The 21,335-nt window shown below is 37.7% G+C and overlaps 1 protein-coding gene across 3 annotated transcripts; it reads left to right on the top strand.

Moving 5' to 3' along the window:
* Window positions 1-936: 936 nt before the first annotated feature.
* LOC149263164 (uncharacterized) lies at window positions 937-20,704 on the top strand. Of its 3 annotated transcripts, none has more exons than XM_089425869.1 (5): window positions 940-1,326; window positions 12,098-12,859; window positions 18,761-18,933; window positions 20,270-20,327; window positions 20,516-20,704. In XM_089425869.1, exons 1-5 carry the CDS (start codon window positions 1,012-1,014, stop codon window positions 20,573-20,575), a joined length of 1,368 nt encoding a protein of 455 aa, XP_089281995.1. In that variant the 5' UTR covers window positions 940-1,011; the 3' UTR covers window positions 20,576-20,704. The 3 variants fall into 3 exon arrangements, with proteins under 3 accessions (XP_089282002.1, XP_089281995.1, XP_089281998.1); XM_089425872.1 differs by lacking the exon at window positions 940-1,326 and adding an exon at window positions 2,643-2,786; XM_089425876.1 differs by lacking the exon at window positions 18,761-18,933 and having other exon boundaries at window positions 937-1,326.
* Window positions 20,705-21,335: the final 631 nt, after the last annotated feature.

The raw sequence follows: 21,335 nt of genomic DNA on the forward strand, positions 1-21,335 counted from the left end.
ACTCATGATTAAGTCCTATCAACAAAATTATTTGTCGGCACTAATTGATAGACTAGAATCCAAGTAGGAGTCCAACAAAAATCAATGTAGTCTAGTGTCAACATTGTTAATCCTTGTAACATAGAAGGTCTCACCCTTGGTACATTGTCAACACTTGTTACAAGTAGGTAGTGTCCTAGATTGATGCCAATGCAGCTAACCACAAATTAATTCATCAACAATCTAAGTTCACTCCATTATTCTTAGTTTCGCAACATTTAAAGTCATGTCATTGATTTATATACTAACCAGAAAAGAAAATTCAGACAATAACACATATACGTTATCCAAATTAACAATACAAATTCACTCTATTACTTTTGCAATATTTAAAATCATATCATTAATTTATACACTAACTAAAAAAATTCAAACAATAACACAAAAACTTCATCCAAAATAACATAAATAAACAATATTAAACATTACCATATTATTTCATTCAAAAATAATTCATAAATGCATAACCCTTTTCAAAAAACATATAACAAAACATCATACAATATATAATTAAACCCATAATAACATAACAATAATATTAACAAACATAGTCCCAAAATCAAAACCCTAACCCCTCGCATCCACAAAATTGGGGATAGTTTCCCACACGTCTTGGATTGATTAACGCCATAAAAGCCATCAATGTTCCCCTCTCATGTCACCTATGACATACACTTGGGGTGCCCGTTGTCCATGCAGGGTGTAAATTCTGGGTTGCCCCTTGTCCATTTTTGGTGTAAATTCAACTAATCCAATGACCACAAATTCGAAAAATATTGTGAACAAAATAAAAAAATATCTCGTGAACAAGAGTACAATGGGCTAAAATTAAAGAAGAACTGGAGAATTTGAATAAATAAATAATATTTCTAGTATAGCTCGTGGAAAATAAAGTTTACTGCCAAGTCAAAAATTTGCCGTGTAACATGCCAAATTTTAAATTTGCTGCTGCATGATTATAAATAAAAGACGATGGGCGTAATTTCAAGTAAGCTGAAGCTAAAGAGACTCTCAGTCATGGCGTCTTCCTCAAAGTCGAATTTCACAGTCATGGCGACTTCCTCAAATTTCAGTCCAGCAGCGACAGGAGTTTCTTCCGTTTCAGGGAATCAACTGGTGGAATGGCAATGGCAAACCGACGACCTGCGTTGGCGTTCATACGATGCTTCATGTAGTGCAGCCATCGAGGCCGCGCATGCCCGGGGTGAGTCCTCAGTTGAGATAAGCGTCGACCAGGCTTCGACTTCCACTTGCGTTATTTACTTACAGAGCCAAGCCCTCAGACAGGTAGGATGCTTTTCGTCAATAATTTTCACTATTCTAGAAGAATTTTGAACACATTGTAATGGTAAGGTTCAAATTAACGTGCATATTTGTTGAATGGGCCTGAAAAACGCTCCTCCACGTGGAATTTACCAAGTTTAGTCGTTCTTTCCTGTGTTTGTAATACGTGGGTTGATGAGTTTTTTCGGCGAGGGTCACTGTAATTTAAGTGAATATATACTATTAGTTTCTGAATCTTTGGTCGCATTCATGTTCCAAGCATGATCACTGGATTTCAGGTTGGCTTTACCGATCTGTAGGTTAATTTCTCAACGGATTCCCTAATCTTTCGTTCGTTTTACGTTACGGTTATAGACTTAGATTACAAGGACGGTTATGGACTTTCACCAACTATGAGGTTAATCGTGCAATAAAGAAAGTCATTCTTTGAGACTGCGATAGAAAAAATTGAAGCCAATTTTAGAAGATCTTTGGTAACTTATATTTTGGTAACTTATATATTATGACTGACTTCACCAGTTCCTTTTTTCCCGAAAGATTTTACCAGTTCTTATGTCTGTTTTACAAGATATTTCCAACTTTAGTTAGTCTTAGCCGCAACCATAGTCGCCAATTTTAATCACAATATATTTACAAGAAAATTTGAATCTTTGATTAATTACACTCGTGAAGTACTGGCATTGGGACTGTAGGTTTTTAAGCAGCCTCGAGTTTTATTATACAAGAAATGTTCCAAACTCCGGTGCAAATCATTGTAGATGTAATGACTAAAATTTAAATTAACGTTATCAGCTCGTTGATCTGAATTGAATCGGTGAAACAACACAATTGGCTAATTGCTTTAGTTTTATGGGGATCGACAATCAAAGTTTGTGACTATGGATGAGGTAGGAGACAGGGTTGATGGTTTGAAGAGCCCTATCCCATTATGGCTGTATTCACAACTTCATTTAACGCTGTATGGAAAAATTAAAACAGAAAAAAATAGAGTAGCAAAAAACCAAAGAGAAGAAAAAAAATTCTATATTAACAAAATATAAAACATGAGTGTTTTTTTTTTCGGATATAACCAAGCGTTTCTTTTCCCATGTAACCAAGCACCTCACCCTCCAGCCCCCATAGGCAAAGGTAGGATATTCTTCAGGGATCAAAATTTGTACAACAACAAGACTCATTACAAAAATATTCTGGATAAGCACTTGTGAGTATTAAACCTGGATAGGGAGGATAACATGAATTCTTCTCCGTGAGAACCATACCCCAAAGTGCCAGTTGAGAAAAGATAAAGGAGAGACCAAAGCTGAGCTTGGGGAAGCTGAGGAGTTGGGGAGGGGATGCAGAGCCATTTTCCTATTTATTCATGTGCAGCACAATGGGGAAGGGATTCTTTGGCTGAAATTGAGAGTTATTGCTGGCCAAATTCCCTTTTGAAGACAGAATGTACCAGAGAGCTAGAGGATATTGTAAGTTGCACATTTTCCAAGAAATAAAAGATTGAATGAAGCTAATAGAACGCTTGCTTTCCCATCTGGGTTTCCAGGTTAAATATCATGTCTATTGTATCTTGAATGGTTTTGATATTTCCCTATGTGCTTTGTTAAATTTGGTGTTAAGTTCTGTATGTGGGTTAAGGAAGCTCTTCTTTGCATTTAAAATGCTGCCTATGGTTATCTTCAAGGTTAAAATGAGTTCCTCATTGAATTCCTGTTAGTTTTGCTCAAAGTCTCTGTTCTCCATTTTTCTCTGTGAATACAACAGTTATGCAATAACCTCTGTTCATTCAATGTTGAATTTGAGATCAATAGCTGTTGCTGTTAATTAGCTGAATTTCTAATTTCGTTATTAAAGATCAGCAAATTAAGATCTCGAGACAGTTGGCACCCAAAACCAGCCTGCACGCTGTGTATTTGTCTTGCTCGAGGGTGTGCACCTCCATATGGGCTGTCTCTCTCTTTCTTGAGATGATCTTGTAGATGACATTACAACAAGAAATCAGTCTATAGTCTTCATAAGAGGAAGCAACCTGCTTTTTTGGGATAAGAGCCAAATGCACTGTGTTAAGAGACCCAGGGTTTTTTAGATCATTTGGACTTCTGCGCTAATCTGAAGAGGTCTTGTTTTAGAAACTTATTAAATCCTAGATAAAACTCTATGGTGACTTCATCAGGACCTTGGCTTTTCCCTTTTTTGAGGGAAGAAAGAATGGCAAAAATGTCTTCTTTTGTGACTTTAGCATTCAAAGACTTGTTCATATCCTTTGTAAATGCCCTTGGGAAAAGGTTAATCACTTTTAGAATTTCTTTGATAGGGCACATGAAAGGCTCGTGAAAAATCTTTCCAGAAAGGGCCATGTTGACCTTTGCCTTTATCTCGAAGGATGATGACAAGATAACCTTAAGATTTGGAATCCATGTAGTAAGTACTAAGTAGTAAGAACCCCTCATGGCATCTCATTAGAGTTTATGTAGCCAAGACAAGAAGAATTCCATGGCCTTGGAACTTGAGGACATTGTTTCTTAAATCATGATTACATTTGGAGCACAAGCTTTGAAAAGCCTTTTGAGGGCTAGAGACTTTGGGGCACCCCCAACCCCACGTGCATTAAACTAGAAGCAAATCATGGTGTAACTTGTTGCGGGCTTTCCTTGCTCAAATCATTCATCAGTCAACATATTGAGAAATTGTCTAAACTAATGTAAATTTGATGCAATGTAAGGTTGTCAGGATCATCCAACAAATGCACACATTAATTTTAATATTAGAATGTGTTAGACAAAATCCTCCGATATTAACAAAAAATAACAAGGAAAAATCAATCTACCTATGTATGGGTTTAGCCTTGGAAGTAAACAAGGTGCTTAGAAGTCAAACCTCGATTGCTGCCTATCTCAACAGAGAATTCAAAAGTCGCCCAAAAATGATGGCCTAGATGGCTACACTACCTGAAGCAGTATATGAACACCAGCATAGCTCATCAATTCACCATTGCCAATACAACATCAAGTTCCCCATAGCAGAAGACACGCTTGCAGTTGCATTTTAGCATGATGCAATGAAAATCATGGGATCAATAGCTATGCTCAAATCCAAAAGCATCCTTTGCAAATTTATGCCCATCAGAGAACTTTTCTGTCATGGATTATGGAATACTGGAAACCAGAACATAAGTTCAATCTGTCTCTCCTAGGTAGGGTTTCTTCCAGATTACTCTTGATTCAACACAAGAACTATGTTACCAGATCCTCAGGGTCTTGATGTTGGATCCACGGATCTACATTTCAGATGCCGATACAGATCCATCCAGATCTTGTAGGATCTGCCATGTAAATGGATCCTTCAAACCCAGAAACAGATTATAACATGTTCTCAAACAGTGTACCACATTCATTTACCAACATAACTTCCTGGGAATTTTTAGATTTTAAGACAGATTTCAAGGAAGATTTACAAGTTGATCATGATGTAAAGTTGAACTATTCAGATGATGAGAATGTAGACCCATTTGTGTATATGTAGTTAGACCTAATCTAGATCATCATATCTATTGAGTGATCACTGATGAGGCACTTACAGTTATCCTTTTTGTATAAGGCATGATGCATCTGGATTTCAGTCTGCAACATTTCTCCACCATATCTGGATCCTGGCTTTTCAAAATATGGATCCAGATCCTTATCCATATCCCTTTCCTGATAACTTAGACCGAGAAAGAGAGGATTTTTTATTTAGGATCATGATTCCTCGATAGGGCTAGATTATTTAGCAAAAAAAAAAATAGGGTTTGATCCTTTAGTGGAAACCCTTGCAATTATCCCTGCATGGATCAGAATTCATTTTATGCTCATCTAATTCTACTATTCTAGAACAAATATTGTTTTAAGCTTACTGGGGATGGGCTGAGAACATTTATAAAAGCTTCCCAAGCTACTATTAAAAGGAATCTTGCAACCTATGCTGACATTTGCGTAAATATGTACCTAGGCACACTAATCCATGATTTAATCTCACGCAGACTTGAAGAAAAGTTGCACAAGCAAAGCTTAAATTATGAACATGGTCACTTGGAAAACAAATGCCAGTTCAAAGTTCAAACCCTAAAAAGAACAAAGAAAATTAGAGGCAAAAAGGGGAGAAGAGACCTAAGTTTCTAAAATCCAAAGTAAACAAAGAAAATTGGAAACCTACTGGAGTGATACAAACACAGAATCATTTTGCAGCTTCAGAGGTAGAGGCTAAACCAGAAAATGAAAACTCCCAATCTAGCCTTAGATGGAACAAGGAATCCATTGGACACACAATCCTTCGGGATTTTGTGTTTGTAAATAAGTAAAAAATGAAGAGTTGTAGGTGGATAGGAAGAGTCTCTCAAACCTTGGAAGATGGAACCAAAGGTCATTTCCAATATACCATATACCAATCTATGTTAATGCAATAGATATCAAGATTGGAGTTATCCATGCAGCCTGACAATGGTATCAAAGTTAGAATAATTTGAAACTCCATGATTCCAGCATGCAGAAATGCCTTTGCAGTTTATTCCTTCTGAGGTCTATCTCCCTCTAGGTACTATGGTAGCTGTGCATTTATAAGCCCGAGTTCCTTCATTCTTTGTGTCTGACGTTACTCATATTGTGTGTTTCCAAGAAATCCACTGCTCTGCTCATCTCCATAATTTCTTCTCCTTGTGTAGTCCATCTCTCTCCCAACAGTTTCACACCTCTACCACTAAATAGTCCAGAAACCCTACTCAGCTCTGGTTATTCCAGTCCTGCAGCTCAGCTTCCTTTTGTGCTAAATCATATCAAACTGCACACTCTTACCCTTTGTCTGAACCCTCAAACTCCATAACTCCTCTCCAGAATCATGTTTTTACCCTCAACTTGGCTCTCTAATGTTGGTTCTCTCTCTCTTCAACTTCATCCTGACTCCTATCTCAATGCCACATCTCCCATAGTACTTTCGACCCTAGGTGACATTGTGTCTGAAATTTGAAGTGGCAAGCCCTGCTTTATAACGTCAACACTTGAAGTTGGCCAGACCAACAAAACTCATAGGAGAAAGATTACTCAACAAACCTAGTTGGGTTGGCAATCTCATAGGAGACAGATCAGTGAACAATTTTTTTTGAAAGGCTCAACTTGGCCTGTAAATCTACTGAGGAGCTCGTGCTGGTGCCAGACCCAAACCTAGTGAAGCAATTGAGGATTTGATGGGAACACTCACATTTGCTTTACATTGGTTGAGGGGCTCTCTAGTTGGGAAGACCCAATCATTGACATGACCAATGCTACTTCCCAAAGCATCTAATGGTTGTATACTACCTTATCCATTTCATTTCTTTCCTGTGTCACTACTATTACTGAACAATATCGAATACTGAGGGTTCTGTAGACCATTGGTGCAGGACTTCCACAACTTTAATAAATTCAAGTACCAGTTGCAGCAAAATGCATTTCCCACATCTCAAGAAACCTCTTTTATGAGAGAAAAGGAGACTCAAAACCATCATTCAATACAATGTGCAGCTCAAAACCATGGGCCTTCATACCACAAGCTCTCAAACCATGAGCTGTTTACAAAAATGAATAACTCATCCTAGGGATTCTCAACGAGGAGATTGTTTTACAATGAAGTATTTCAAAAAATCCCTTAAAAAGTAAGTGCATTGCAAATCAATGTGGCACAAGTTGTGCCCCTTCCTCGAATTAATGTTTTCATCAGCCATGTGTACAAAGTGGATGTTGACACTTATCTTCTTCAATGTTGGAGCTGATGTGCAGGGGAAGAACTCCTTTTCCATAAATGGAACGGAGGTAAAGGGAATAGGTTGGTTTCCATGAATGGAATGGAGGTGAAGGGAATAGGGTGGAAAGTGTTATGTATGAATTAGGATATGAAGCACTAGCTTAGTAAGTCAGCTAGTAGCACACCTTAAACATGAGAGATGACACACTTTGTTCGTATACTGCTTCAGGCAGTGTAGCCATCTAGGCCATCATTTTTGGGCAACTTTGGGCTTGAATTCTCTGTTGAGATAGGCAGCAATTGAGGTTTGACTTCTAAGCACCTTGTTTACATCCAAGGCTAAACCCTTACATAGGTAGATTGATTTTTCCTTATTATTTTTTGTTAATATCAGAGGATTTTGTCTAACACATTCTAATACTAAACTTAATGTGTGCATTTGTTGGATGATCCTGACAACCTTACATCGCATCAAATTTAAACTAGTCTAGACAATTTCCCAATATGTTGATTGATGAATGATTTGGAGAGGGTTACTGGAATTGACGTGAATCATACAAGAGTTGCTTGTATAATTCATTAGACAACCATGATCACTAGATTTCAGTTTAACTTTACCATATCTTAGGTTGATTTCACAATGGATTCCCTATGTTTGTCTCATTTTATGTACGACTTTGGACTCCGGGTTAGATTACAACGATGGCTATGATCTTACACCAACTACGAGGTTAATTTATCAAGATCATCCTTGACCCACAATAATATGAATTGAAGTCAATTTTTGAAGACTTTCTAAATATTTGGTCAATGTTATATCATATTTTCTAACCCTGAAAAAGTTGTAACATCTATTCAAAGCATGAAAGGAAGATATATTTTTTTGTGCTACCACACTACTGGAACCAAAATCCAGAAAAGTCAAAAGCCTTGTAAACTTTCTTTCTTTTTTCCAGTGAAAAGAAGATGCCAGCAAACAACAAACAGCGTTCTTATACTGTCCACTATAGTATTCCATACAACCCTTACAGTCCACATTAATATGTTGAAATATGGGAGCAACAGAGCTTTCAAAACTGCCCAATCGTGCAAAATGATTGCAAACATTTTAAGAACTGGACTAACAAGACTTTACTAACTAGAGTCTAAAAGTTGATGAGAATCTATTCTTGAATTCATGCAACTCCTAGGAATCTTCAGCAGTCCTTTTTTGTTTCTAGGTAACATATCCTGGTGAAAAACCCTGAGCACTTCCCTTCATTTTGATGGCACTTCTTCTAGACAATAGTAACTTTGGTGCTGTCAGCTCCACATAGCTTTTATGCCAGAACCCAGACCAGCATTAAACTTTATATAGTGTTAATCTGAAAAGTTTAAAATCATAAAATGCCTCCAGCACTACCAGAGTCTCAATGGGACTGGGGAACCCCACTGAAAAAACCCTGAGCTCATGACTTGTCAATTGTCAGTTCTTCCACTACCCTAGGGACACTTTGAGGAGCTGTGTCCCTGATACCAGACGCAATAGATTGTACCTGAGCTAGGACCTGGAAGGAAGGGATATGCTTGTCCTCAAATATCTAGGCATTTCTGGATAACTATATCCCCCATATAAGAAGACAAGGCAGTGCTCTAGGATCCTTAAGTTCTTTTTCAGAGAACCATTGTCTTAAGCATGCTTCCACTGAGACCTTCTTCCTTACATTTTGAAAATCTGTTATTGTCCCTGCTTCTCTTGACAACTGGCTTGAACAAGGACAGTGAACTAGTGAGTTCTTCTTGGATCTCCATCCATGACTGCTTGCCCTATGCTATATCATATTATCTTAACCTTTGGTTAATTTTACCAGCTCTTATGTTTGTTTTACAAGAAATTTTCCAATCACTACATAAAATCAGCTACAAGTACAATTGCTAAAATCTAGAATGGTTTGCTGCCAAGAAGGCTAGAATCACTTAATTAGGAAGCTAGAAAGATTGAAGCCAATCCAAAGAATGAAGGACACAGAGCCAATTATGCATAACTTATAAATAAAGATTCCCCACTTCAACTTCAATAAAGTAATTGAGCCACTTGAATGGTTTAGTAAGCTTAAGGTAATCCTTGGTCACAATAATGTAGCAAATGATCACGAAAGAGTGCAAATAACACTAAAAGACATGGAAGGATCAAATATCATTTTGAGGAATATATTATTGAAGGTCCAGAATAAACTTACTATATATTTCAAGGAAAATATTGACAAGCATAAGCTGGGACCTGGAAAACTCGAACAAACTCGGCAAATAACTCAAAAAACTCTGAAAAAATCTAAAACTTTGAGAGAAATTAGCGATATTTCCAACACTTGACAAGCATTCAGATGGGGTTCAAGATGGTTGGAAAGTAATAATATAATTTTCAAACCCATTGAGGACTACTAATGTGAATAATGATAATTATGTTGAGAGAAAATTGTTGATATTAAGAGTAGAGTACTACTTCCTAACCCTAACGGAAAAAAACCCAAACCCTCTTGTCCTCATGATAATCCATGTGAAAAACTGGAGAAGTCATGCAAAAAGTATTTGGAATTAGGGGAAGTCAATCCAAGGGTACTGCAAGTCTCTTTTGTCACTATGACAACATCAGGAAGGTTGGATGCTTTTAAGACCCCTTAATAAATTTGGGTGCTTATAAAGTTTGATCTATACATGACCCTGTGCAGTTTAGATAAGAAATATGTTAAATATGTAACACTTCATTTTGATACAAATGGGAAGTTCTCAAATAGTATGCCAGGGCATAGATACATACGATTTCAAGTAGTATAAGATGCTGATTCAAAGTTGTAGACTATACCTTGAAAGGATTCTCTTATGTCATAGATATAGATACATACAATTTCAAGTAGTATAAGATGCTGATTCAAAGTTGTAGACTATACCTTGAAAGGATTCTCTTATGTCATAGATATAGGAGATGTCTTGTTTAACATTTGGCAGTGGATCTGTGCATACACCTCATAATTATGTACAAAGCTTCACCTCGTTCAAATAGAATGAGTATATAAAATAAGATAATCTGGATTCTGGATTGTGCACTGTGTTGTTGCCTGCACAGGGTGCCAATTGCTAGGGCCTGTATGGCCTTGTCAAATTTCTATTATGGGATATGGAACAACAATGACATTGTGGTCTCTTGGAACTTTGAAGTATGAATAGCTCCCCTGAGCCAGCATTGATCTAGAACCAAGAGCCACATTAACAACAGTTTGTCTCTTGGTACCTCTCCTAGAAGGGAGTACCTGGAAGAAGGAAGTGATCAACCCATTGGAGTCTGGTCTAGGGGGTGGCCAGAGAATCTGGGACTGAAATCTGAGGGCTTCTTGAATATATATAGAACCAGGCAATGCTGGTTGCAGAATCATAAGAATTGGAAAGGTTTTGAGACACCCTAAACAGAGAATGGAACCAACTTTAGATCTTATAATAAATGGGGCAACAAAAAAGTTAATGCTTGAGTCTCAACCTATTCAAGATGGCGCAGCTGGCGGATGATTAAAGGCCTAGGACTTAAGAAGTCCAAGATAGTAAGTTCATGCCATTTGACCTTTTATCACACAGTCGTCCTCCCAAGAAGTTGACACAAACCTCTTTGAGGACTCTGAATTAAAGTGGGTATCCTTCAAAAGCTGGCAAATAAGGGGCATTAACTCCAGCAAAAGATTCTCTCTGACCTGCAATAAATGTTGATTTTTCATAAGATCTTTCAAATCAATAATTACTTCTTATGATACCTTTAGTTACTCTTTTTCTTTTATTCATATTTATCATAAAACAACTACATAGAAGATCTCAACAGTAGCAACTAGGATCATAAAGAGACAGCCAAACAAGAACACAAACATTTATCCTGGGAAAACCCCACATGGGGGAAAACCCAACAACCTTTTCCTTAGAGAAATTCTTCAGTTCAACAAGAGACACACCTAGATCTTCTACTCAAACACAAGGTCAAACAGACCAGCGAAGTAGACTTGGTCAAACCTGGTCCAACAGCCTCCTAGTCAAGTCAAACAGCTGCTCAAGAATCTCGTCCTGATTTGATCTTCAAGGGCAGAAATTTGACCTGCTTCTGCACCCAAGAGACTTAGTCCTGCTGCCTTATGTCTCAAAAAAAGAATTTCAGCCCTCTTCTGCAGTAGTAAGAATTTGGATCTGTTGCCCTGAGATGCCCAGAAGTTTGACCTCTGATTTGTCCTTGCTCTGCCTTAGATTTATCCAAAGTGCAGCCTCAGATTCGTCTTGTTCTCTGCCTCAGAAGGTCCCATTTGCTTGAAGAGGAGAGATCTGAAATTGTGCTTCTTAGGAGGAGGTCACTTCTGGCTGGCGCAATGGGTGCCACTTGACTGGAGCCGACTTGACTAGGAGGGTTGACTTGGCTTGTTTGGGAGCCAAAAATTCAAATATTAAAATTTTTTTTTTTTTCTTTTTGAAATGGACATGAAGAACACGCCTTATATTTTCTCTTTTGACAATAGCATGATTAACATGCTTTATATTTAATATTTATGTATACATCAAGGGCTAAAATATTAATTATGAAAACTGACCATTGCTCCAAAATTCAACAATAAATTCATTGAACCTGCATGTGTACACTTCAATTCAGTGAGAAATAAATCCAAATATACAATAAGAACTTCTTAAAATGTGGTAAAACTTAGTGATGTGCAATTGGACATCGCAGGTCTGCAACAGAAACACATTGAAAACAGTAAAACTACTCTGCAGTCTGCAACTTTTGACCCTTTGCATCTCTGAAGTTCTACACCCGAAATCAGTGAATAAACTTAAAAAACAGCAAATGAACTCCTCAAACACATGAGTATTAAGTTTTAAGATCTTTACTGATGTTGGTAACTTTTGAGAATACTGTCATCTTGAAGAGATAACAATATACAAAGAGATGTAGAGTAATGTCTCATCTTTGTTTGGAAATTTATTCACTGCAAAAGATACTAACTGTAAATAATTATTCTTGTAGGTCAATCTCAGAACTCAGTGGCAGCGGATGGTAAGTAGGCATGCCATAGGGCAAGGTTCAACTGCCATTTGGCAATGGTGGGAAGCAGAGAGTAACTGTTGGCGTAGATATGATCACCAACTGGCTTCAAAATTTGAGACGGCATGGCTTGAGTCTAGAGCCAGCCAACGAAGTAATAAGCTAGATTGCCCAGCTGGCGTATTATTTAAAGTAAATGGTCAAGATTATTCTCTGTCATTTGAAGCAGATGGAATGCAATACAATGTAAATGATTCATGTTATAGGAGTGTTCGAAGATGCATATATCTCCCAAATCAACAGCCATCATCGTCAGAGTCACCAGCTATGGAACAATGCCATTCTTTGAATGCAAGTACAGTTTCACTGGACCAGTCGAGGAGTAATAAATCAGAGCAGCCCAACATTTCAAAGGATGAACATTCTTACCTGATTGCATGTCCAAACCCTAATGACGGGGAAAATTGTTCAGTGTGTCTTAGCAGTTTGCAAGAAGAAGAAGCTGTAGAGTTGGCTAAATGTCACCATTTTTTTCATAGAGAATGCATCACAAAATGGTTTAAAACTCGTCCTTCTTGTCCAGAATGTTTGACAATCTATGGTGTGATTACGGGTACACAGCCTCCAGGTGACATGACCATCCGATACATTCCAGTTAAAAGGCAAAAGGGTCGGGTTGGCCTTGAGGGATATCCAGGCGTTGATATCATTGAAATCACTTATACATTTCCAGATGGAATTCAGGTATTTATGATTTAAATTTTATGGTGACTTGAGGTTGCAAATAATGCAGAAGTTTAGTGTTCTTTGAGCTTTGCCTGTTCTGGTTTATGGTTGCTTTTAGGGTTGGAATAGGACAGATGAAACTGGCTGATGTATTTTAGGTCTAAAAGTATTACTTGGTCATCATTGTTACTATCCTTACTGATATATTTATTGTTTTGAACAGAATGCTAGGGTATGGTAGGTAAGCTATCGATGTATGATATTCTAATATAATGTTATTAGTGACACTGTGACAGGGATGAGTTGTTTAATGAGATGTCTGGATCCTGTTGTTATCCTTGACCTGCTCTATCCCCCATGGCTGAACGATGGTTTTTTTTTTGTCGTACTGTGATGTTGCTGGTATCTGCTAGGAGCATAAAAGGCTCATGAACTCAGAAGCTGGCAGTATGCCTGTGCTTTGATACCACTCTAACAATTGAAGGAAATTTGTGCCCTAATTTTTTCCCTAAGCAGCTAGGGTTTTCACTCAAATTCTTCTTCTGCTCAGAAAATGAAACAAATATTCCAGCAAAACAGTTCAGATATAACAAATCACATAGTGCAAGTTTATACATTCAATAATCCAATAGTGCTAACACAATCTGAATTCAATTATCTTGGTTAACCAGTTTGATTACAATCCTAAAATTTTTTAATTCTGAATTCGACAGAGCTTAATAACTAACCACTGTACTCTATTGATTGATCCCAACTACTCTATACTGTTTCTGCGATTCTTACTAGGAGGCTTCAGGATGAAACCCTCAACCTGTTACAGAGAGCAACTACAATATTGATTGAACTCAAGAAGTGTTTGTGAGCTGCTTCAGGTGGATAGTAAAGTAACTAGAAGGATAATCGAGCTCTGATTTTGCTTAGAATTCTTCGAAAGATTTGTAATCAGGAACTCCTGAACCTTCTTTAGGAATTGCGGCCTGCTCTAGCCCTACATCCAGCCTCAATGAGATTGCGGTCTGGCTTGAAAGCTCTTCTCTTCATGCTAATACAACTGTGCTGGCTCACAGAATGGCTTTACACAGATTCGTCCACTATCCCAGCCTCCGAACTGTCCAAAAGAGTTGCGGCCCACATCAGATGTGCTTCTCGTTTGCCGCAGGATAACTTCGCATGGTTTCAAGGTCTCAGAAATTTCTGGTCTGATCAGGAGTTTGCCTTAGGAAGTCTCAGCCTGTCTCAAAATGACATCACTACCTTACAAAGCTACTTTGCTGCTTCAGAGTCTTAAATCTGATCATGAGCTAGCCTCAGAAAATTTCGTTTAATCCCAAGAGACTTGACTTGCTGCTTCTTAGATGGAGAATTCCCTGTGCCAGAACAAAGTAAAAAAAATAGAAAATAGGACTAACTAGGGTGGAATCTTCCACCGCCCTCAGAGCTATAGCTCAAGAGAACAGATGATTTGATCCACAATTTGATGATGCCTCATTTGATCTCAACCCTCTTCTATTTATAGGTTTTCCATGGGCTCCAAAATATGAGAGGTTGTGTGTGCAAGTCCTAATTTAGCCCCAGCTGACCCAATTTTTTCTCAATGTTGCCACAACATAAGAAGAATTGGGGTTTACCCCTTTAACAAAACTATAGCCTATGGGGTCGGACAAGCTAATTCGTCCTCAATTAACCATCAATTTGGCGAGGAAATTACAGTCCCCCCTTCTTGAAATTGCTAGCCCTCAAGCAATTGCAGATCGGGATGCTATACAACTCGTTCTCCTTCCCATGTGGTGTCTTCTTTTGGAAGAATCTTCAATCTAATAAGATATTTTGAAATTATGTTAGCTCTTAGTTTCTTTTCTCGTACTGCCATGATTGTCTCTAGAATTAACTCCAGTTGTCCTTCATCTAAATGGGGCAGTTCAATAGTAGTGACCTGCTTCCGGACAACCTTCTTGAGACAGGAAACATGGAAGACATTATGAATTTTGCTTTCCTTTGGCAATTCTAACTAATACGCCACCTCTCCTATTGTTATGAGAACTTTGTAGGGTCCATAAAAGCTCTACTTCAGCGTTTCTGCACCGTTCTTCTTGAGTGTAGATTGCCTATATGGTTGCAATCTCAGAAATACAAGGTCTCCTACCTCAAAAATGTGTTTTGTTCGGTGGTGGTTTTTGTACATCTTTTGCCGATTTCATGCAGCCTGCATGTTTTTGTTTTGAGAATATCCTGGCTTTCTTGTATCCAATCTTTAGCTAATGGGGCTCTGCTGTCTCCAAAGTCATGTCAAGAAAGGATGGGGCATCATAACCATACAGTTTTCTGAAAGGTGTCATCTCAATAGACATGATAAGTAGTATTGCAACAATGCTCCCCCAGGTATAGCCATTTGATCCATGCATGCTGCTGACCATTCACGTAGTTATGTAAGTATCCCTCAATCCATTTGTTCACGATCTCTGTCTGACCATTTATTTGCGGATGATAGTTGGTGCTTGTGGTTAGTTCTGTCTTGACTAACCTGAAGAGTTCTTGCCAAAATGGCTCCATAAATTTGCTATCTTGATCATTGACTATATTTTTAGGCAGTCTGTGAAGCTAAAAACTTCCTTCAAGAAAAGTTTTGCTACTTGTTTGGTCAAATAATCAGTGGGAATCACAAAGAAATGGGCGAATTTTGTCAACCTGTCAACCACTATATAGATGTAATCTTTGCCTTGTGCTTTGGGTAGGCTTGTAATGAAGTCCATTGAGATGCTATCCCAATCTTGTTTGGTAAAGGTTGGAGTAAATTTGCAGGATACGAGTGCTCAAACATTTTTTGTTGGCATGTCATCATTCCTTAATGCATTTTAATATGTCATCTTTGTGACCTTTCCATGAGAATCATTCCCTTGATCTGTCGGTAAGTTTTGAAGAATTCCTGGTGCCTAGCTGATGATATGTCAGGTGCAACCTTCAAAATTTTCTTTTTAAGTAAGTATATCCTGTCCTTATAGTAAATAATGTCGTTAACTATCTTATACTTGTCATCATGGATGAGTTTGTCCATTAGAGCATTACTGAATTTATTCTTGGGTCATGGTTACCGCTACCTTTAGTGGTGGTCTTTTTGTTTCCAGGAACGTTTGGGTTTCTTAGGAGTTGAGCCAATAGCTGATTGATTTGCTGCTGTCCTTGATCTAATACCTGAGCTATATCCTGTTGTCCTTGCTGTAATATGCCAGTCATTTGCTGCTGCCCTTGGGGTATTTGCATTAAGTAAGATGCTAGGATCATGTTCTCCTTGCCCTGCTCTATCCCCCATGGCTGAACGATGGATGTTTCTTTTTTTTCTTACTGTGACGTTGCTGGTATATGTTGGGAGCATACAAGGCTCATGAACTTGCAAGTTGGTGGGATGCTTGTGCTTTGATACCAGTGTAACAATTAAAGGAAATATGTGCCCTAATTTTTTCCCTATGCAGCTAGGGTTTTCTCCCAAATTCTTCTTCTGCTCAGAAAATGAAACAAGTATTCCAACAAAGCTGTTTAGATAACAATGATCCTGGTGAACAAGTTCCATTGCAATTCTAAATAATTTTAATTCTGAACTTGACAGAGCTTACTAACTAACCACTGACTCTATTGATTTATCCCAACTACTCTATATTGTTTATGCGATTCTGACTAGGGAGCTTCAGGTTGAAACCCTTGACCTGTTGCAAAGAGTAACCACAATGTTGTTTTAACTCAGGAAGGGTTTCCAAGCTGCTTCTGGTGGACAGTAAAGTAACTAGATGGATAATTGAGCTCAGATTTTGCTTAGAATTCTTCAAAAGATTTGTCATCAGGTCTCCCGAACCTTCTTTAGGAATTGCGGCCTGCTGCAGCCCTTTGTCCAACCTCGATGAGGGTGCGGCCTGCTCCAGCCCTTTGTCCAACCTCGATGAGGGTGTGGTCTGGCTTGAAAGCTCTTATCTTCACGCTAATACAACTGTATTGGATCACAGAATGGCTATCAACAGAACTGTCCACTATCCCGGCCTTAGAACTGTCCAGAACAGTTGCGGCCCACTTCAGACGTTCTTCTCCTCTGCCACAGGATAACTTCACATGTTTTAAAGGCCTCAGAAATTTCTGGTCTGATCAGGAGTATGCTTCTGGAAATCTTAGCCAGTCTCAAAATGACATCACTACCTTACAAGACTAATCTGCTGCCTCAGAGTCTTAAATCTGATCATGAACTTGCCTCAGAAAAAACTTGGTTTAATCCCAATAGATTTGTCTTGACTTGCTGTTTCTTAGATAGAAAATTTCTTGTGCCAGAACAAAGTAAAAAGATAGAAAATAGGACTGACTAGGGTAGAATTTTTCACCACCGAAATTAGTAGGAGAAATGAGGTCTTCCATCTTAAAACCCACAGAGCTACAGCTTAAGAGAACAGATGATTTGATCCACAATTTGATGATGCCTCATTTGATCTCAACCCTCTTCTATTTATAGATTTTCCATGGGCTCAAAAATGTGAGGGGTTGTGTGTGCAACCCATAATTTAGCCCCAGCAGACCCAATTTTTGCCCAATGTTGACCCAACATAGGAAAAATTGGGGTTTTACCCCTTTAACAAGGCTATAGGCTACAGGGTTGGATAGGCTATTTCGGACTCCATTAGCCATCAATTCAGTGAGGACATACACTTCTAGGTATGTGACATGCAAAGGCAAACATATTACACGCAAAAAAACTAGATCAAACCCCAACCTTTATACCAAGCGATGAGGGTAATGTGGACTTTGAATACATGAAAAACATGTCATCAATCGGAACAAACCCAACCTTGCACTCGCACTTGCACGTGGGCCCAAATCCCATGGCCACATTCACTAGAAAATAGAGATTTATTCTTATTGGTAGGAAAGATCTATGATGTATCCCTTCATAGAAAGAGTAACTGAACCGAAAGGCCAATCACTCGTGCTATGAATCCTTCTTGTAAGAGCTTGCTATCCCTTGCGGGGATCACCCCTTTTGGGGGGCTGTAAAGACATAACTAAAATCAAGTTCCACCCCACCCTTAGCATGAGTCATTTTCGCTTCTTTAATTCTTCCTTAAGATCACACATTGTTGCCATGTGTCCTCCTTTCAGCTAGGGCACTGAAAGCAAGCATTTCACCTTTGACCACGTCTTCTTTGTCTTGCAATGGGCATTGAATACTTCTATAAGTGGAGTGCTCTTTTAAATAATGAATACTTGGCCATGTCTTAGGTGTTTTGTATGCCACTTGTCCTTTTAGCTGGGGCATTCCACATGCAAAGGTGTCCAATATATGATTCTATCCATTTTTGTAGGAGCTCCAAAAATGTGCCAGAACAAAATGATAGTTTATCCATGTTTTTTTAATAGATGATCTTCTACACAGCACATCAATATTGTTTCTTTCCAGTGGCAAATACCATTCTCTAGGGGTGAAGTCTGCTTTAGTCGATGGTAACTGTTTGTATTTTTGATCAATCTGTTCCGGAAGTTTCTCAAAAATACAAGTATAGCATTCCTGTTGTCATCATTATGGGTTGCAGCAATAGATGAACCAAAACGTATAGGAATTTATGGAAATGAAACATACAAATAGAACGAGTTACTTATAGTGGACCTTAAGTTAGTGTTTCTGTACTAGGCTATATAATATTAATCAACATGTGCTAACCTTTATGTTAAAGTTGCCCTGATTAAATGCCCTAAACCATCAGAAATTCCTAACCACGTTGAACTGTTGAAAATAATTAGTGGCAATTATGCCAAGAATAATATTTGTTAAGCCTACCTATGTCAAAATTTCTTAAATCGCACAACGGTTCATTTCATAAACAACACTAGTCCATTTATTCCACTCGGGCCATTTTCTAATTTTTTTATTAAATTGAAAACTTTGACTAGACTGCAGAGCATCCAAATCCTGGAAACCGATACACTGGTACAATACGGGTTGCTTACTTGCCGAAGAACAAAGAAGGAGAAGAAGTTCTTGAACTCTTGAAGACTGCTTGGAATCGTCGTCTAATCTTCACTGTGGGAACATCTGTGACAACTGGAATAAGTAACACTGTCGTGTAAGTTTCATGTCTTAAACCTATGCTCTGTTTTTTTTTGCTTTTTGATCAATTGTCATGCATAAATAATCATGTGCCTATTTTGAAACGTAATTTGTACAAAACTTTGGGCTGTTGTTCAATTATTCATTACAGTTCGGTTATCTTTGAATTTAAACTACAATCATCCGTCAAACTGGATGCTAAATTTTTGACGAAATTTAATCTTACATGTTTATGTTCCCATGTGCTTCTTTACTACAAATTATCTTTTGGGTTTTGATTTAATGTTTTTTCAAGCGGTTGAACCTTGAAAATACTAAGCAGTGCTTGTATATTGATTGTGTTGGAGAAAATCTGCATTCCACATGTGGGGTAGTCATTATGCCATGTGTGTTTTTTGTAGCTGGCTTGATTTTTGTTGAACTTTGTTCATGGTAGAGGTCAAGCAAATTTTCACTTGGATGCATCAGTGGGGTTTCACATCAAAAGAAAATCACACTCAAATAGCCAATGTGATGCAATCTTACACACTCTATGCACTCTTTTGCTACATTGTGCTTCGTTTCTTGTTGTTTAAGGTTCCAATCTTTCCTGTTAGTTTGCCATTCACATTTTTTTGCTTGCCCAGTGACCTCTTGCTTACCACTATCTCATGGTATCCTCATTCACCATAGATGCCTATACCACAATCAGTATTTGACGGTATCCTTGCAAACATTTTTGCACAACCTTCAGATATGCTCTGTTGGGTAAAATGAAAAACACGCAAACTTATTAATTTCCAGGATGTAAAGCTGGCACTCTTGGTCATACTAGTCTGTGGACTCTATAACAAATTGAAGATTAAAGGAATCAAAGTTAATTGTCTGACACAATCAAAATTAACTGTCTGACACAAGGCAAAGATTAAATGCTAGTCAAATACTCAAGTGCATGGCTCTTTAAAGTCTTTCAGCAAACTATTCAGGCAGCTTTAGGGCAACCTGATTCAGCATTTGATTTTTGAACCTGCTATCTACTGGATATAACCGTGTGAAATGTTCATTTATGTGACTCACCTCTTAATATGGAATTGAATGGTTGTTACTTTGATTTTAGATGCTTTTTAACACAAGTTTATTGTTTGATAGTTTGATTGAAGCCCCCTTATAACGCTATTCTTTCAACTTGCATTGAAAGATTTGATTGCCTTTAATTTGTTTCCCCTAATCAAGGAACAAAAGATAGGACTGGATATCAACTCCAGCTTTTCTTCAACTTGTATGTTGTTTTGATTTTGCTGATTGTGGGTCGATGTGTTCAGCTAAATTTTCATCTTGGTTCCTTAATCTAACTCATGTTTTGGCATCTTTAGCTGGGCAGGGATCCACCATAAAACCCAAAAATATGGAGGTTCCAGTAATTATGGTTATGTAAGTGTTGTTTTCTTATATTTCTTATTAGCGAAATTTTAATCTTAACGTCTACTATGTAGTCTAATCTCTGTTCTCTCTGTATTGAGAATTGTAACCAGTTTATATATATTAGTTTGATTCAATGATATGTGATCTTTTCGTTCCAAAAAGAAAATGTTGACAATATGAAGTCTGTATTTTTGCAGCCAGATGAGGGCTATTTTGACAGAGTGAAGAAAGAACTAGCCCTTGTTAATGTTATTTAAAGCGAGAGATGAATTGTTTCCAAAGTGCAGCGTTCTGGAGAGGCATTAATATTTCAGGCTCCAGGCTGCCCTATGCAAATTTTTTTGGATAAAGCTGGTTAATGTTATTGCTTAAACTTTAATTATGAAGTTAATATTCAGTGTAGGAGCTAATATTCATATTAAGTCGTTTTCCTTTGGTTTAAGTGTCACTGAACCATCGATATGTTCAGTCGGTATTAGGACAAGGAATATGCTAATATGGGTTGCTCTATTTAAGAATTGCATTGTAATACACATTAAATTCTGTAGCAGTGGTTCCCTTCCAATGCAATTCAAATTAATATTACCATAAACGTATATAGAAATAATAATACAATTTCTTGAAAGGTTGGTGAGTAGAGAAGAAGATGATTATTGCTGTATGATGTGAATATGAAATCACTGGACCTTGAGAAAAAATGGTTTGGAATTAATTGGTTAGCCTTATAATTTAGTTCTATGCTTGAAAGTATTATTAAAAAGCTTTCCTGAATTTCTATTGTTTTTTATGAGTTAAAAGGTTAGGAAGGTCTGTATTGTCACAAGTATTTTGACATTGAAATTTGATGTGGCCGTAGGTAATGCATTCTAAGAGAGTGTTTTTCATCCTCTACTTTCTTAATATCACAAAGATGATAAATTCTTTCATCCTATGGCATTTTATGAATTTTCCAATACCATGTTTCACTATATGTTGATCTTCTCATTTTATGTTTTTTTTAGGGGTTTAAAACCGAAA

This window comes from Pinus tabuliformis, chromosome 6 (genome assembly GCF_031772625.1).
Source record: "Pinus tabuliformis cultivar Carrire ecotype Pingquan chromosome 6, CPIR1, whole genome shotgun sequence".
In the NCBI taxonomy this organism is placed as follows: Eukaryota; Viridiplantae; Streptophyta; class Pinopsida; order Pinales; family Pinaceae; genus Pinus; species Pinus tabuliformis.

Bases quoted from the DNA above. Each gene is read 5' to 3' on its own strand.
- LOC149263164 (XM_089425869.1), top strand. From the start codon at position 1,012: ATGGGCGTAATTTCAAGTAAGCTGAAGCTAAAGAGACTCTCAGTCATG. The intron at 1,327-12,097 runs GTAGGATGCTTT...TTATTCTTGTAG, and splicing joins AGAGCCAAGCCCTCAGACAG to GTCAATCTCAGAACTCAGTG. The intron at 12,860-18,760 runs GTATTTATGATT...AACTTTGACTAG, and splicing joins CATTTCCAGATGGAATTCAG to ACTGCAGAGCATCCAAATCC.